At 39.7% G+C, this 19,001-nt stretch overlaps 2 protein-coding genes across 7 annotated transcripts in view; one reads left to right on the top strand and one right to left on the bottom strand.

Moving 5' to 3' along the window:
- The window catches only part of COL10A1 (collagen type X alpha 1 chain), a 156,180-nt gene that overhangs the window by 47,646 nt on the left and 89,533 nt on the right, over positions 1-19,001 (top strand). The window lies entirely within an intron of this gene.
- NT5DC1 (5'-nucleotidase domain containing 1) overlaps positions 1-19,001 on the bottom strand; it is a 145,087-nt gene that overhangs the window by 20,681 nt on the left and 105,405 nt on the right. For both annotated transcript variants that reach the window (XM_027602046.2, XM_027602045.2), the window contains exons 7-9: positions 10,514-10,688; positions 8,690-8,787; positions 71-189 (exon numbers count right to left, since the gene is read on the bottom strand). In XM_027602046.2, the coding sequence (XP_027457847.1) occupies positions 71-189; positions 8,690-8,787; positions 10,514-10,688 (392 nt within the window). The remainder of the gene's footprint in view (positions 1-70; positions 190-8,689; positions 8,788-10,513; positions 10,689-19,001) is intronic.

A 19,001-nucleotide genomic window follows, 5' to 3' on the forward strand; every position in this document is an offset into this window, starting at 1 on the left:
TATGCTTTTAATTTATAATGGTTCATGTCTGCAAGTGGGCATCAACAACCCCACCTCAGTCAGAAAATACCTTGGGGTCATTTTTGCCAGTCATTTTCTTCAGAAGTTCATAAAGGTGGACAGCGTTCCCTTGAGAGTACCAGCCAGGTTTATCAAGAGATGGCAGTGCTTCCTGCTCCTCATCATTTTCTGAAAATAGAGTGTGACAATCATATACCTTTTAACCAAGCGAGAACACCCATTTGGGCAGACCACACCACACACGGCTGCGGGATATGTACAAGATGGAACCGTGTGGGGACAGGCGCTAGCATTCAGTGAGCACCTATGTTATTACAGGTCCTTTGTGAGATCTCAATCCACAGATCTATCATTTTTCATATATATAGGGTTTTTCAAATGATCTTTTTAGAGCAGTTTTAGGTTAGCAGCAAAACTGAGAGGTCCAGAGATTTCCACTATACCCCCCTCTGCACATGCATGGCCTCCCCCATTATTGGTGATAATAATGTGTCAATGTAGGTTCATCAACTGAAACAAATGTACTACTCTGTGGGGAGGATGTTACTAAGAGGGGAGGTATATATTATTTCATCCTCACAACAAACCTCTTATTTGAGGAAAAGGCAGCTCAGGGAAGTTACTTTGCTCAAGATCTCAAAGCTGGTAAGTAATTTATTATTAACCAAACTCCACAGTTTACCTTAGGACTTCAAAGTGGGGCTAGAAGACCAGAGGGTAAGACAGAACCATAAACCATCTCGAAATTTGGATTCCTGGACCTGGATATGGCTCATGGATACAACTATAAACAAATACAACTATAGCAAAAGAGACATTTTTATCTGGTATCCTCCCATAATGCTCAAATGCAGTGCTGTTTACTCCCCTCCCTTATATTAAGAATAGGTCAGCAATGGATTTAAAAAAAAAAAAAAGGTAGACTTTAGAATGCATTTTGAACTTCATTTTATAAAGTTTATTGTTTTTACAATCTCCCTCAGATTGATAAAACAGCGCTATACGATGAAAAATGCAAACCAGTATTTTCATACAAGTCAATTATGTTATGGCTTTAATTTAAAACATTCTTTTTTTTTTGGACTGGGTAGAATGCATTAATTTAAGAAATCATCCTATGAAAATATATATTCAGAAAAAATTTTTGTACCTAAGTTCTGTAAGATGTCCAAATTAGAAGATGTCAAATCTTCTAACTTAATGATTAATGGATGTTTGGATTATAACCATGAAGGAGAAAAAAACTCATACACCAAAGTTCACACTTGTTCCTGTAACATACACATTTCCCCCAAACTGACTGAATAAAATTAGGAAACAGATAAGGGTTGGACAGAGAGATGGAAGAGCAATCAATTAAAGCAATTCGTAAATCAAACTTTTTATTTTCCTATTGTAAGAGCATATGGACAAGAAAAGTAAAAACACAAAATGGTAAAATTTTAGTAAAACAGTTCCAAAATAACTATGGGGAAATGATACAGTTAAAGCTATGGCTAACAATCTTAAACAAAGGTAAGTTCTGTAACTTAGATAAGAAAATCTTGCCATAGAGAACAAGAATTTTATTAAGAAGAGTTGTTTGCGGGCACCTGGGTGGCTCAGTTGGTTAAGCGACTGCCTTCGGCTCAGGTCATGATCCTGGAGTCCCAGGATCGAGTCCCGCATCAGGCTCCCTGCTCAGCAAGGAGCCTGCTTCTCCCTCTAACCCTCCCCCTTCTCATGTACTCTCTCTCTCTCTCATTCTCACTCTCTCGAAAAAAATAAATAAATAAATCTTAAAGAAAAAAAAAAAAAAGAGTTGTGTGCACCTGTGCCCGACCACTGACCTCAGCCCACAGCTGCCTGAACGTGGCTTACGTGGCAGCTCACACCTGTGCCCCCAACTCCCAATATGCTTGGTGTTACTATCTTAATGTTTAAGCAGTATGCATTCGTGTGATTTTTTCTGACTCGGTAATACACTTACATTTATCAAAAGTCCCATTTTTGAACTCTCTCTGCTATGCACTGACCTGTTCTACAGAAAGGTACCCACTCTTTTATGCAGATAAAGCAAATATATACTCTTTTCCTCTCCCTTTTAAAAACACATTTACTGAGGTATAACTGATAAACTGATAAACTGCACATATTGCCAACATACAGTGTGATGAGTTTTGGCATATGTATATACCTGTTAGGAGCTGAACTGCGTTCCCCTCAAATTCATACATGGAAGCCCTAACTCCTGGTATCTCAGAATAATTCAGATTGTGGCTGTATTTGAAGACAGGGCCTTTGAAGAGGTGCTCAAGTTAAAATGCGACCATTAGGGTGGGCCTAATCCAATATGACTGGGGGTCCACATAAGAACTGATTAAGACACATAATTAGGTGATTAGGACACAGAAGAAAGACCCTGTGATGACAATCGGGAGAAGATGCGTATCTACAAGCGAAGAAGAGAGGCCCCAGAAGAAACCAATCCTGCTGACACCTTGATCTCAGACTTCTAGCCTCCAGAAGTAAGAGAAAATATATTTCTAGTGTTTAAGCCCTCCGTCTGTGGTTTATTGCTACAACGGCAGTCTTGGCAATTAATATTATACCCATGAACCCTCCCATTTAAATGCAAATATTGGCACACTTTTCTGCAATGTGATTTTTTTTAAACTTCTCTAGATAATACATTGCAATCTGCTTAGTTTTTAAAATAGGAGCATGTTCAATAATTAATGGTCATCTATTGGTAGATATATGAGATGTTGCCATTCTTTTGTTGTTATAAGGAAAATGTTACAAACATGAGAGAATCCTCACAGCCTTGTGGGATCAAATTGACTGACCTGGAAAAAACTCATTTTCTTTCAACTCTTTATTTCAACTATATTTTACAGAACACTTTAGGTATGAGATATATAGCAGTGAACTAGATGGCCCAAGCCCCTGTCTTTAGGATGCTTATATTCTGGTAGCAATCTCTGACTTGCTAGAGGTTTACTAAACAATGACTTATAGTTAAAAATATATTTAGAATTCTTTTGATTCCTTGAACTCCTTCCTATATTATGTGGACCTGAGTGGACAGTGCATATTTACTTTTATATATCCCTTCATTTTTGAGTTAGAATTTTTTCCTCCAATTGTGCATTTTTATACACACTTGCTCCACTTCTTCTTTTTTTTGGGGGGGGCATGGGCAATGAGACATTTTTTAAATGTTTTTTTTAAAGTTTATCTTTTTAAGTAAGCTCCAGGCCCAATGTGGGGCTTGAACTCATGGCCCCGAGATCAAGAGTCACCTGCTTTACCCACTGAGCCAGCCAGGTGCCCCCAATAAGACATTTTTAAAGTAAAATGTCTGCTAAAATGCTTGTCTGTGTTGGGAGCCATAAAAAGGAAATTACATATTAAGAAAAATAAATACCAGTGAGTTGGAGCAAATTTAATAGAATATCTACTCATCTACTCTGGTTTTGAGGGTTTACTATTCATTTGATATTCCTAATTCTTTAATAACTAATAGCAGTTAATTCAAAGACTTTTTTCCTTTAGTTTAAATATTCTTTTTTTTTTTTAAGATTTTATTATTTGTCAGAGAGTGAGTGAGAAAGCACAAGCAGGGGGAGTGGCAGGCAGAGGGAGAAGCAGGCTCCCCAGTGAGCAATATTCTTGACTACCTAGCTCGTTTCCATACCTAATATGCTGGGACGTTTATTTCTTTTCAGAATAACAATCTTCAATTAACTGCACTAAGACATTCTCTCCTGGGGTTACTAAAATCTGTCATTGGTGATCTGACCAGTAGCATCTGCCTCACCAGAAAATTTGTTTAGAATGCAGAATCTAAGGTTATACCCAGACCTACTGAATCAGAATCTCCATTCTAACAAGATTCCTAGGTGGTGTGAGTGTACATTATAGTCTGTGAAATACTGATGTATTTCCTGAGAGAACAGCAGGAACAAAAACCCGATAGAGGAATAGAAGGTGTTCATTCTGGCAAGAATAGACTAATGGGCATCTCTGTAGGGAGCAGACAGAGTGAAGATGAAAAGGTAACTTAGCAACCAGATTTTGGAATTTGCCTTAGGATACTACATGGAGTGGGGAGCCAAGGAGAGTCTGTGTGCATGTGATTAACTATACAGTATGCCTAACAGTAATAAGTGAATTACATAAAATATATTTAAAGGAAGTGACAAGTGGAAATCTGTGCCAAGTATCTGAGGGCAGCGGGCAAGACATGTAGGGAAGGAGAGGTACTGAGTGAGGGCAGGGGGAGTTAGTTAAGAGACTCCTAGGGGAAGAGTGATGCCGGCCTGATGGGAAGGGAGAAGAGAGCAGACATGAGGCGGTTTAAACAGGAGGCGGTGCACAGCATACTGGATGTGAAAGGGGAAAGAGACTGGAGGTTTGTCGCTGGGGGCAATTCAGTGGATAGTCAAGTAATGAAGATCAAGAATATAAACCGGCCAGCATGTTACGTTGTATTGTTTCTATCAAGTTTGATTTCAGAACACTGAGTAGTGCTAGCTGTGCGCAGGAGGAAACACCGTATGAGGCTCTAGAAAAGAGGTCTCAGGGAAAGATTTGGGAGTCAGTGTGTTGGTGATAGTTCAGGTCAAGAAACCAATGACAGAGAGTTGGGTCGTGATTCCCAAATTGGGGCGGGGGGAGGGGTACCTGGCAGCACTGGGGACACAGCAGTGAAAAAGATATGGTCGCTCTCCTCAACGAATTTACAGTCTTGCAAGATGGACTCCTCTCCCCCGACCCCAGCCAGGCCTTAGCACTGGTGAGGAGCTGAATCCCCCACTGATGGGGAGGGATGCTGCACATTTTGCCTAGAAAAGGCTCCTTGCCCCCCAAACAATCCTTAAGCAGGGTTGGTAAGGGTCAGCCTGGCAGGAGGCACTTGGCTCCCACCAACTCGGGCACAACGCTCCCCTTCTTGTCTCTATGACAACGGCTAACGTCAGGCCTGTGCGACAGTGGCAAGGACACCCTGCCCTTGAGGACTGGCTCACCCGGCGCCTTCTATCCCAGAAGCTCCTTTGCCTTACTTTTACCTCTGCCTTTAATCCATTTGGAGCAGTGATTTGATTTACATGACACTGGAGGCTGTAAGAGCCGACTGACATGACTTGCATGGTACAATAACATTAACTGCCGTATGGAGGATGGTTTGAAGGTTACAAGGCTGATGGAAGCTGGGAGATCAGTCATTAAGTACTGTCATACCCAGCAGCGATGAGAGTGTAGCAGTTCACACAAGGGATGATAAGGGCGGTGGCAGGAATGTGGTAGGTGACCAGACCGAGAACACTGAAGGACAGGTTAGGATGTGAAGGGAGATAGGAAGAGAAGATGATGGATTTTCCTAGCTTGGGCAAGATCCTTTGGAAAAGTTATAATGGAATTATGGAGTATGGGAAGAGGAGCATGCCAAGATGGGAGGGGAAATTAATGAGTTGTTAAAAGCACATCAGGTTTCCTGCAACGCCAGGGCTGCAGGGTGTGGAGAATTTTGAAATACGCCTCTGTAAGTCAGGGAAAAGTGACGCAGAGATAAGGAATTGGGGACTGGGATCAGGCTTTTCTCTGGTTACTCTTCAAAGGAATAAATTGTCTTAAACATAATGAAAGACTTTTCTTTTTGTGGAAATCAGTGAATTCAACAATGATGATCAACAATTTTTTCCTTTACTATTGTTAACAATTCTTAGAAAATTACATATTGATTTAGAAGCTAAATTTGTGTTAATGCTGTTTATTGACAGCTGTTATTTAACTACACAGTTTCATTTGTGTGAAAATATTTTGATAACCTTTGTACTGATTTTGAGCACAGTGAATATTTTACTGCAATAAAATATCTTAGTAGAGCGAGAGAAAGGTGAAGGGAAACCAGCAGTGGAAACAATTAGAGGTAGGCAAAGAATCAGAATCAGCACCAAAATGAACACTACAACAGAACATCATGAATGAGAGATTCTTTAATATTAGTATGATCCTCTTATTAATAACAGTTCTGGCAATCTTATTGCTCTCAAAATGGGAATAAAGTATTTTGTGTTAACTCTAAAAACTGCAGGATTCATTGCATCTTCCACTGAAATATTTTAAATCGGAGGCCCCGAAAATTAGAGCTAGAAAGAACTTTAGAGATCTTCTAGTCTAATCACTTCTGGATGTGAAAAAAACAGAGGCAAACTTTTCTATGTATCTACAGGAAAAGCATGAAATCCCATATATTCTTGAGCAGACAGCAGAGATGAGGCGGTTTAAACAGGACGTGATGCACAGCATAGTGGACGTGAAAGGGGGAAGAGACTAGAGGTTTGTCGCTGGGGGGGCAAATCCGTGGATAGTCAAGTAATGATGATAAAGAATATATAAGGTAGCCAGCCTGTGTGCAGTGTTTTGAAGAGTTCACTGGAGGCCGTGGAGCCAGTGAGTGTAGACAACTCTTTCTAGAATTTTAGCTGTGAAGGTACTCAGAGAATTGAGGTTTTAGCTGGAAGACAATGTAGAATCAGGGCATATTTTATGTTTTTTTAAGCTGAAGATACGAGAATATGCATATATATCAATGAGAATGGTCGAGACAGTTGTTTTCGACTGTGGCAGTTTTGCTGCTCAGGGCAAATTTGGCAATGTCTGGAGACATATTTGGATGTGGGATGCTACTGGCATTTAGTGATTAAAGGCTAGTGATGCCGCTAAGCAGCCTACAACACACAGAAGGGGACCCCTACTACCACTAACAAAGAAGAACCTGACCTCAAATCTCAGAAGTGCTAAAGTTAAGAAACCCTGATCTGGGAGAAAGGGAGAGAGTGATGGTATTTTTTTATATGTTGGTTTAATGTCTCCTATAAATCCCTGATGTTAAGAAATAACCTGTTATTGGAGATTCAAATAATACTCTGTGTTAAACAAACAAAAAATTCTAGAGGGGAGGAGGGTGGGGGATGGGTTAGCCTGGTGATGGGTATTAAGGAGGGCACGTTCTGCATGGAGCACTGGGTGTTATGCACAAACAATGAATCATGGAACACTACATCAAAAACTAATGATGTAATATATGGTGATTAACTAACAATAAAAAATTAAACAAACAAACAAAAAAACTAAGTATTTCCCCTTCACAAATTTATATTTAAATACATAACTACTCAACAATTTTTTTTATCTGCAGGATTTTCATATTCCAAGAAAATCTATACCCGTTCTGTACCTATAGTAGTCCTTATACTGTTCCACAGAGATTTTTTTTTAAGATTTTATTTTCAAGTAATCTCTACACCCAATGTGGGTTGAACTCACAACCCCAAGATCGAGAGTTGCACGCTTTATGGACGGAGCCAGCCAGGAATTTTCAGTAAAATTTCACACATACACCAGTAATGGAAAACAACGCACATTAAAAATATGCCAAATTTTCTTTAACATATTGGAGACCACAAATGCATGAACTTATGCTAACAAGTTACTGCATTTTTTGCACTATATCTGTTTAATTGAAAAGTATCAAGAGATAGAAGGATGAACTGTTTAAAAACTATTATGAGGAAGTACCTATCTACAATCTGGTTTCTATTTCCATCATTCTCTCTGCATTTGATCTCATATAAGCCCACGGCTCGAAAATATCCTCTGAGCTGATGACTCCCCCAAATTTATATCCTGAGCCTAAAGCTGTTCCCTTGGATTCCATGCTCATTTATACAATTTCCTAATTGTTAGTCCCAGCTGAATAACTTAAAGGCATTTCAAGATTAACATGTTGAAAATGATTTCTTAATAGCTATAACCCCCACCTCATAAAAACTTTTCCTCTGTGTTTTTCCTCATGGCTATAGAGAGTACCACCATTCACCCATTTGCTCAATTCAGAAAAAAGAAAAATCAGCAAGTCATTTTTGATTACTCTTTTCATCCTCTGCTTCTGAAAGCATCACCAAGTCCTGTTTTCATCTCCACAGTGCATCTTAAACACGTCTACTTCCCTCCATCGCTAGTACTACCTCCTCAGACCAAACCACCACACTCTCTCATTTGGGACACTCGGTGCCTATCTTTCCCACATTCGATCCATTCCCCACCTCGCAGCCAAAGAGCTCTCCGTGTTACTCTTACACCTCAACTGAATAGCTTCTCAGAGCTTGTGGAAGAAAATTCAAACCCGTTTCCACAGTGTATGAGGCTGCCTGCCTCCCCAACTTCCTCTCCTCTCTTGCCCTGAATCACTGGCCTCTTCTCTGTCATTGGAACTCGCCGAAAGTACTCCCACACTGGGCCTGTGCATTTGTGTGCCCCGCTGCCACTCTTCCTCTGCTCTTCTCATTACCGGTTCCTCACGTCCTGCCTGGTAAGTGTCTGGACAGGCCTTCCCTGGTCAACAGATCTAAGGTGTCCTCCTGGTTTACCTCATCAGGAAGTCATTTCTTTTCATGATGGCTAACACGGCCTGAGGCCTATAATCATCCCCACGCATTTACTGACTTGCTCAATGTGTTTATGTATTCCTGTGAGGGGAAAGAAGACTTGGTATCACTTTTATACCCCTTGTTATATTTAACATAGTACTTTGCACATGGTTGTCAGCCAACAGGTATTTATTAAGTAGCTGAATGAACAAATCTTAAATAAGAGAAGGAAGAAACAAATGTTAACTTACCAAGTGTCCAGAAAGGTCTCTGACTTGGTAAATGGGAGAAGAAACCAGGCTTCAATGCATTTGTAATCACAATGTCAAAAAGATCTGTAAAATCGTTCCTAAAAAGCAACAGTATTTGTCATAATTTTAAGGAATTAGAGAAAGTCCATATAAAATAGAACTTAATCTTTACCTGACCACAGAATCATTTATCTTTTGATTAACTTTTATATGCTTTCTCTATATTTTATATGTAGAAATAGAAGGTGGTTGAGTACTACTCTTCTGACAACACCTTGAAATATAAACATAAGGGGGAAAAATGCACATTAACTCATTAACTGGGTCTAAGCTGGCCTTCTCGTGATGGTAATAGTTATAGTGAATGAATTCAATAGCTTCTAACAACAAAAATATTCACGAACTAGGTCTTCAAATGTGGGGCCTGAACTCTGGATTTATTAGCATGAAGCTATTAATAATTTTGTATGTTACATGGATCCTACAAAAAGCTACCATCTTATCAAGTCAGGGGACATCTTTTAGAGTGTTCAAATATGAAGAAGATACATTATTTTGAAAATCAGTGTAATCTTACAATGAGGTAATTTTTAGATAACAATAATCGTTTTTTAGTCTGTATTTAATACTATATTAGGGATCATTTGGGATGGCAAAGGAAAGATGGGACTCACCATAGCATTGGGGGAGATAATATTTGCAAATCTAAACTACACTGAAGAGAAAATTAAGATAGGAAGAAAAACTTGGGTTATCTATGCAAATGAAAAAGAAAGTAAGAGTGCTTATTTTGAAGCATGGTCCCACTATCAGGACAGCAAATAGAGTCTCATGGTCAAAGAGGCACCGTGCAGGGCATCCAGGACTCCTGCCTTAATTCACTCCAGGGATCCCAGGCCTACGTATTATTCAGAAAGCAGAAAATCCCACTGGTAGGTCGTAAATATACCACAGCCCAATCTAAACCCACATGTGCTGAGGAACATGGACATCAGGAGGCTAAAGAAGTCAGCCAGAGGTCAGTGTTGACGGTGAAATTTGCTTCATACTCAGCAATTTGATATTTGCTGAAATCTGAGGAAACGTTGGGGGGGATCTAACAGCCCATTTTACAATCTGGCTCTGACCATGGATATTCCCTGGTATTGCTCACAAGAATGACATAAATAAATGATACTTACTGAAACTTACCAACTACTCGCATACTTTACCTGTGCTACCCTATTTAAACTCCCCACTCAACACCTATGAGGTATGACTGTCCCATTTTCAAGATGATGAGAGCGAGGATGAGAGCGGTTACAGAACATACCTCAGGTCTCAGAGTAGGTTGCAAGGTCGGGCTTGAACCCATGTCTGTCTGAAGTCTGCATTTATACTGCCTCAATTTTCGTGGATGTCAGTCTCATCCCTGGCTGTGCTGAATGGCGGAGTAACAGCTCCACACCGAAAGGACCAGAAGGGTGGTACTCCAGGCAGGTGTCAGGGAGTGTAACCCACAACTCAGTGGCTCTCAGTAATCATCCAAAGCCGAGAAGCCGAATTCACGCAGCACTGACTGAAGGACATGTTGTCCATAACCTCTCAGAACCTCTAAAGTCCAGACCATTAGCGGGCTATGGGCATACTGGCCCCAGTAATACTGCTTTGCTGAACTGTACTTGGGGGGTGTTGCCGTTGGCAGATGTTGAGAAACAGCCACTGGTCACTCAGCATTGTCTAACATGAGGCTATGGTCATGGGCGAGCACTTGTAAAGCAGCACCAGCCTCATTTGTCATCAGTATTTTCTAAGACCACAAAAATGGAAGGACTCATCACTTACCCAAGAATATATTCACAGAGAAGTCGACAGTAATCACTGTGAGAACTTGTAATTAACAAGAGAATTTTCCCAGCATTCTTGAGCTGTTGGAGCCACTTTTTTACAGATTCAGGACAAGTGTGTAAATATCTGCCTGGATCTCTTTTTATTTCTGGAAAATATATTCCACAGTTTTCTGAAAAATAAAAATGTCAAGGAGATTTTTCTTTAAAAAAATTTTTTTGACTGATTTGATTCTCAAATCAGTTCATCTCTCTCAAAGCTATAGATAAAATTAAAAGGAGAAAAACTTGGTTCAGACATAGCAATGATGCCGTTATTAACTGCTTCTTAAGAATACTTCCTGTTCAACACGTAAAAAAGTGCGCAACGTCGCTCGGCATCAGGGAAATCCAAATCAAAACCTCATTAAGATACCACCTCACACCAGTAAGAATGGCTAAAAATTAACAAGTCAGGAAACGACAGATGTTGGCGGGGTTGCGGAGAAAGGGGAACCCTCCTACACTCTCGGTGGGAATGCAAGCTGGTGTATCCACTCTGGAAAACAGCATGGAGGTTCCTCAAACAGTTGAAAATAGAGCTAACTTACAACCCAGCAATTGCACTACTGGGTATTTACCCCAAAGATACAAATGTAGGGATCCGAAGGGATACGTGCACCTCAATGTGTATAGCAGCAATGTCCACAATAGCCAAACTATGGAAAGAGACAAGATGTCCATCAACAGATGAATGGGTAAAGAAGATGTAGTGTGTGTATACACACACACACACACACACACACAACTGATTATTATGCAGCCATCAAAAGGAATTGAAATCTTGCCATTTGCAACGACGTGGATGGAACTAGAGGGTATTATGCTGAGCGAAATAAGTCAAGCAGAGAAAGACAGGTATCATATGACCTCACTGATATGGGGAATTCTTAATCTCAGGAAACAAACTGAGGGTTGCTGGAGTGGTGGGGGTGGGAGGGATGGGGTGGCTGGGTGACAGACATTGGGGAGGGTATGTGCTATGGTGAGTGCTGTGAATTGTGCAAGACTGTTGAATCACAGATCTGTACCTCTGAAACAAATAATACGTTGTATGTTAAAAGAAAAAAAAGATAGTAGGAAGGGGAAAATGAAGGGGAGGAAGTCAGAGGGGGAGACGAACCATGAGAGACTATGGACTCTGAGAAACAAACTGAGGGTTCTAGAGGGGAGGTGGGGGGGATGGGTTAGCCTGGTGATGGGTATTAAGGAGGGCACATACTGAATGGAGCACTGGGTGTTATACGCAAACAATGAATCATGGAACACTACATCAAAAACTAATGATGTAATGTATGGTGACTAACATAATAAAATAAAATGAAAAAAAAAAGAATACTTTCTGTTCTTTCCTTAAGAACATGATGACAGAATGCCAGTTGAGAATGGCTGTTGGTTATTTGATAGGAACTGATAAACTGTTAGAACAGATAACATAACACAACATGATCAGTTTTAAATCAGAGAAAACCTTACAGCATTTGAAATGTCAATGAATAAATATTCTTTCAATCATTCAACAAATTATTTGCTGAATAAAAATGACAAATATTCAGACAATGCACCAGAAAGGTGTTGTTGGCGTGAAGCAACCAAGAGGGCAGCTGGGTTCCTCAGAGTCACAGGAGAGTTTCAGATGGAACTCAGACCAGAAAGTCAGTCTAGCACAGCCTCTGAGAGGTGCTGGGATGTCAAATGGAAAAGGCCAGAAGGCACTGCACGGACAGCAAAAGCTGACGGGCTTCTCATCTCCGAGGTGGGCCTGCTGGCTCTGTCCCTCTGAGTCTTCAGAGCCGACAGGGGTCAGTCTGAGCTCTGAGGCAGATGCTGCCAAGACCTCCAGAAGTTCTGGTCAGACGCACCCGCACTGCTGGACATGGTGCCTTCAAAGTCGTGTGTACTTAGCAGACAACCGCAGATTTGCCTGAAATGCTACTAGATTCATAAAGTACTTTTGAGATACTATTCTCTGGGGGCTAGCACTAATAAAGCAGATAGAGAGAACCCAAGTTCCTGCTTTCTTTAAACTGCTGAGGAAAGGACACAAGCATAAACAAAACCACAGGAGAGAGAGCTTTGTAATGGACACGAAGCTCTATCACAGATAGGGGCTGTTCCTGTAATTCTGCAGTCTCATGCACTTAAAATAACAGCGATGAAAGTAACATTTCAAGAATACCAGGAGAAAGAAGAGTCTCTAAGCAAAAATACAAATGCAACAAAACCAGAAATGGTAACAAACACTGTTGTCTGCTTGCCCAAATCCACCCTCCCCCCTTCTTCTCTGCTGGAGATACTGATTTTCTTTGAGGTTTCATCCTCCTCTGAGGGGCTGGGTACTCAGGGAGGGCATGGGTCTCTGTCAGTCTAAACTGTCATGGGAATTCCTTCCCCCTGCACTGGATTGTTTAGGAAGTCCCAGAGACCCGGGCCTGGCCAACGGGACTGAGAACTCTGCTGGGGGTCTCTGGAGTCCTGTACCAAGGCGGAGAAGAAATCTACATAGCAGAGTATTCATCCCCTCTTCCACCCTGGACTTGGCTCACACATCCTGCCTAGAACTGCAGCAGCCATCCCTAGCACAAAGCCCAAGTCTGACAGAACCAGGATGGCCAAGTGGAAATCTGAAAGGAACCTGGGTCCCCGATGACCTCATTAGATCTCTAATTAAGAGACTGAATTCACTAACCACCGCTGAACATCCCCCCCCCCCCCACTGTGGACTTCTGTCACATAACTCAATTTAACAACAGCTTAAAGGATATCTATTATTTGCAGCCTACAGCATCTCTATTTGGTATCTATTCGGAACCCGATATACTGCAAGTACTAATCACAACCAGACCAAAAAAACAAAAAACAAAAACAAAAAACCATGTTACAATGTAAGAATAATATTCAGACATCAGGAGACCGAGAACAAAAACAAAGTCCATGCTCTTCTTGTATTTTGCCCTACAGGAACGCTGTGTAAATCCCTAGGATCTCTTAAGATCGTACAACTAAGTAGTGACCCTTAAAAAAAATCTGTTTTTCAAAGAAGGTACTAGTAAGAAAGGGCTAATTTAAGAAAGAGAAAATAATAAAATCAAATAGCTAAACAGAATAGTTTGAGGAATGACTATCCAAATAAATGGCAGAGGCTGAGTCTCTCAGAATTTATTATACCTAAGGGAGTCATATGTGAAATTCTTTCACCCAGAAAAACAAAGCTTTTGTAGCAATAGAAATATTATGGGATAGGTAACAAAAGATTTGTTTATATAGTGCTGAAAACATTTACATACTTAAGTGTCTGTTTTCAGAACCAGCTGCTGAGAAAAGGCTATGTTTTCCATAGCCAGATGTGTTTAGTGCCATTTAGTCATCAAAATATAAATTACTGCTACAAAACTATTCCATTTCCAAATGAATACAAAAATAAAGTACATACATTTAAATACTGTATCTGAAATTCTTGCCTAAATTGGTTTTATCAGTTTTCTTTAATAAACAATCCAAAAGCGTGCACACATAATACTTTAGTAAGAGAACATTATTCCCTGAGGCAATAATATGGGTGCTCTCATTTTGTTCATAAGCCACATTAAAATGAATTAAATCTCCAAGTCCTGTACAAACAGATACCCAATGATAGATTATGGGTTGCTCTTATTATAAATGATCACTGACTACTGGGGAATATATTTTCATTCTCTTATAACCTCAAATCATGACAGGAACAGATATAATTACACAAGTACACACTCATCTTTTTTAAAATTTATTTTTATTGAGATATAACTGATACAGCATTGTGTAAGCTTAAGATGTACAATGGGTTAATTTGCTATATTTACATATTGCAGTTTTTTTTTAAAGATTTTATTTATTTATTTGAGAGAGAGAATGAGAGGGGGGAGGGTCCGAGGGAGAAGCAGACTCCCTGCTGAGCAGGGAGCCCGATGCGGGACTCGATCCCAGGACCCCAGGATGATGACCTGAGCCGAAGGCAGTCGCTTAAACCAACTGAGCCACCCAGGCGCCCCTACGTACTGCAATTGATTACTACCCTAGTGTTCGCTAATACCTCTATGATTTCTTTTCCTTTTTTGTGGTGGGAACTATTAAGATCAAGTCACTTAGCAATTTTGAAGTTTATAATATAGTACTGTTGTGTATAATACAGACTCATATTTTTATTGAAATAAATCAAGCTACTAAATCAAAGGAGTTAGGGTGAACATACTACACTGGATTATAATTGTCCATTAAATTATCTCCCTGAAGTGACTGTAAACTCCTAAAGGAAGGGAGCCTGTCTTTCTGCTTGGCATGGAGCAGTCACTCAGTGAATGACCACTTAAATTAGTGTGGGGGCAGAAACGTGAATATTTATGTTTACTTAAAAGTAATAATATCACTTGTAACATATAACCTGTGACAACAAACTATATTATTCATGCCCTGTCAAAGTCATCCTATCTAGAGTACCTTCTGTTTTTTTTACCCCTATTGAAAAAAATAATCGTGTTTAATTATATTCTTATACTGATAGGTTAACATTGACTGGACAAGACAGGGAATTTAGACCTAAGGCAGAAAGAAAGGAATGGTCTTGTTTGTTGTCAACTCACAAAGTAGCCTGTGTTTTCACTTAACTTCAAAGGAATTCTATTTCAGGGCCACTTTATGTAACTCATTTTCCTGGCCTTTCCACCCCAGCCTCTTATCTCCTTAGACGCTGGTATTTTCTGTATCCAGATGGGATTAAAAGTACATTTTTTTTAAAAAGCTAGTTCTAAGAAGTTAACCTCTCTTACATTAAAAATTGGTTAATATAGTCATGAAAATAATAGCAAAGTGTTGCAACAGTTTGACATGCACATAAACTGGCCTGCAGGTATCAAAATGTGACTGAGGATTTAGGGACCTCCTGTGGTTAAAAAAAGAAGTACAATTTGAATATTAAAAATATACTTTTTAATTTTAACAGACAATTGTGCCACATCACTCTTTCTATCGTCATGGAATAAGTAAGCATTTTTTCTTGTTAACTGTGTCACTAGTGTGTGTGATTTTGTGGCTGGAGTTTTCAAAGCTCTTGGCCACGGGGATAGAGATGCCGGGATGCCAACACATCCACCACCAGACTTCAACTGAGGTCTGTTGTTTCTACAGAAATGTTTACAACCTTTACAAGTTATAGAACAGCATGCTAGTGAACAGCTAAAATGTTTATCTCTAAACTGTTTAAACGTACTTGCTGACATTGAGATGACAGAGATGACAGAATGAATTTTCTGAAATATACATACATATATTTTATTTTGGGCCAAGTGATACTAAAATATTTTTTGAAGGATGAGATAAGCGATAGGTTAACTATGTTCTAAATTACTTTTATTTTCAGAGGGCAAAAAATGAAACAAATTTAATATTAGGACAGATTTCCTGTTTATGGTCCCTATATGGTTTGCTTCTATCTAATATATTTGTAAGTAAAGAAATCTAGAATATCTAGATGGAATAAAGTGAAAATCTACATGCTAAATATAATGCTTGGAAAAGGACAGCACATAAGAATTGGAAAAGGAAGTATACAATATATTGAAAAACATAATTTATAAAATTTATAGTATGTGACTTCTATCTCCGTATTTGTGCCCTACTCAAAAGATTCTGATTTAATTGGTCTGGGCTGGGGGGGATGACACTGGTATTTTTTTAAAGCTTCCCAAGTAATTTTAAGGATTATTGTTCTAAGATCTAAGAACTAGAACTCTTGCTATTATTACCTGTATATCCTGCCTGCTGCACTGTATATCATAGGCTCTCAGAGGACTAGGGCTTCTTAATTCTCCATTACTTTATCACCTAACAGAGCCTTGTACATAATAAGCAGTCCATATCAGTTGCTGTTGATGTGTGATGTCACGCGCAGGCATGAACACTGCATCAGACCTTGTCTGATAAAGAGAAAGCTTGTGGGGGGGGCGAGAATGAAGAGAACGGGAAGGATATGAGGGCTGAACACTGAAATGCAAGAATACAGACAGTGCTAAGGAAGATTGGCTTGGTCCATTTGACCTGATAGGGGAACAGAGCAGGTAGTAGGTTATGATGTCTTAATCTGTGATGCCCAAACATGGGAGCACAGTGAAGGCTGTTGAGCACGCTCAAAAAACATCCATTGTCGTGCCCCTGGCCAATCAGACATTTGCAAACCTTTGAAATAGGTGGCTTGGACGGACCATTTTGATCTTAGTCTATACCTGCATCTATACCTTCATGGTGATGTCATAGCCAGAGAACTTTAGTCACAATGAACTCCCATTTCCACAGCGTCTCTCCTCCTCTGATACGTATCTCTGCTTTATGTATACAATCTTTCCCAAAAAGTGATTTCAAGGAGTCTTTCAATTCTTTCAGGACTCAGGTAGAGTAGTGATTCTCAAGCTTTAGGGTATGTTAGAATCACCCAGAAGGCTAGCTGAAACACCCCCAGATTCAGTATGTTTGGGTGGAGTTTGAAAATGTGCATTTCTAACAATTTCCCACACCAGCTGATAGTCCTTAGTATTTAAGTATTACTGCTGTAGAAAACCCTTATTTTCTACACTTTTAAGTATTTTGAGTACTACTTTAAGTATTTTAAGTATTACTGCTTTAAGTATACTGCTTTAAGCATTACTGCTGTAGAAAACCCTTATAAAACCACAGAGTTTTTAAAAATACTTTTTCTCCTAGAAGAACTTGAGCCTATTTTGGCTAAAAGTGCAAAATCAGAGTAAGCATGTTTAATGTTACCTGATGAAAATGAGACCTGTGTCTTACGTTAAAATGAATCTAAACTAACAAGGTTTTAAGTTTTTAAAAATTATTTTTACTTCTTATAATGGAAAGATATATTCAAGGGTGAATATCTGATGGGATTTTTTTCATCCATTTATCCATCATGAGTGTAATAATTTTGCAGGTAAAGCAGAAAAGCCCACACGTTGGAGTTGGACTGGTCTAAGTCTGAATTCTAGATCTGCCACTTACTATACTGGTTGCGTGATTTTTTATTTTTGAAGATTTTATTTATTTCACAGAGAGAGACACAGCGAGAGAGGGAACACAAGCAGGGGGAGTGGGAGAGGGAGAAGCAGGCTTCCCGCGGAGCAGAGAGCCCAGTGCGGGGCTCGATCCCACGACTCCGGGATCATGACCTGAGCCGAAGGTAGACGCTTAATGACTGAGCCACCCAGGTGCCCCTGGTTGCATGATTTTTGAGGAAGTCTAGAAGCAGAGTTAATTTTTAGTAAATCTCATTATAACTGGAGGGACGTTTTCATGTTCTCCTGCATGTTCACTTTACTGTACATATCATATCCCAGGAAAAGATGTGCAGGGACTGAGTTCCCAAGATGGCTGCAGCAGTCTTTCCCACTTCACACGTGTCTGGAGTTGGGAGTTGACCACGCCAATCCTTTGAATGTGGGCAGGCCTTTTATTGCTTTGACCAATAGAATGTGGGACAAGCGACACTGTGTTAGTTCCAGGTGTGGCCCTTAACTGGCTGGAAACTCTAACTTTCTGTCTCTTGGAAGCCAGTGCCATGTAAAAACCGCAACCAGTCTGAGACCACCATGCTGTGAGGAGCAAGTCAGATGAACTTAAGTGTCGGGGCTCTAACTCCCAGAACTATGAGTGCACCCCCTTAGACATCCAGCCTAGTCAAGCCTTCGGATGACTGCATTCCTGCAACCACCTGGGAGACACCAAGTGCAAAGCATCCAACTCAGCCCAGAATATCAGTGACAGTAACAAACTCTAAGGCTCTAAGCTACTACATTTTGTGGTGGTTTCTTACGGAGCAATAGAGAACCAGAACAAGATGCTTAGGAAAAGTGTCACAATTCCAATTTTTCTGTCCATGCAATTCAAGATATATGAAGAAAAAATTCACAAATGCTTCTAGAAATATCTGAAATAAAAGTAAATAGCTCTAAATTGTTCACCTCCAAAGAATAACTCAAGGGTTTCTTTTGTATCTATCTTTACAAAACATAAATACACGTACAGCTTTTGTTAATATACATCTTTTGAATGGTTTAAATAAAACTAAAATTACCAAGTATTTAAGGCAAATTCTACATAGCACTTCTGACTTTTCACATACTTCAGATGTGAGCTACTTAGAAACTGAGACAGTAAAAACCAGTTGCTGAAATATATACAGATTACAACAGGAAAAAAAATTGAGTCTTTTGAGATATTTTTCCCCCATTAACCTCAAGTCAAAAACATTCAAGGTTTCTTCAAAAGACAGATTGGTCTTCAAAGAAACATGCATTGTAAAGACTGTATTTTATCACAAGGGTGCACTGTTTCCTTCATTACTTTAGCTGAAACATCCCGTGTCTTCAGAAATACCTTTTCTTACTAGTAAAGCCGAACGTATGCAGAACTAAGACTAACTA

The sequence above is a fragment of the Zalophus californianus genome, chromosome 7 (genome assembly GCF_009762305.2).
Source record: "Zalophus californianus isolate mZalCal1 chromosome 7, mZalCal1.pri.v2, whole genome shotgun sequence".
Lineage (NCBI taxonomy): Eukaryota > Metazoa > Chordata > Mammalia > Carnivora > Otariidae > Zalophus > Zalophus californianus.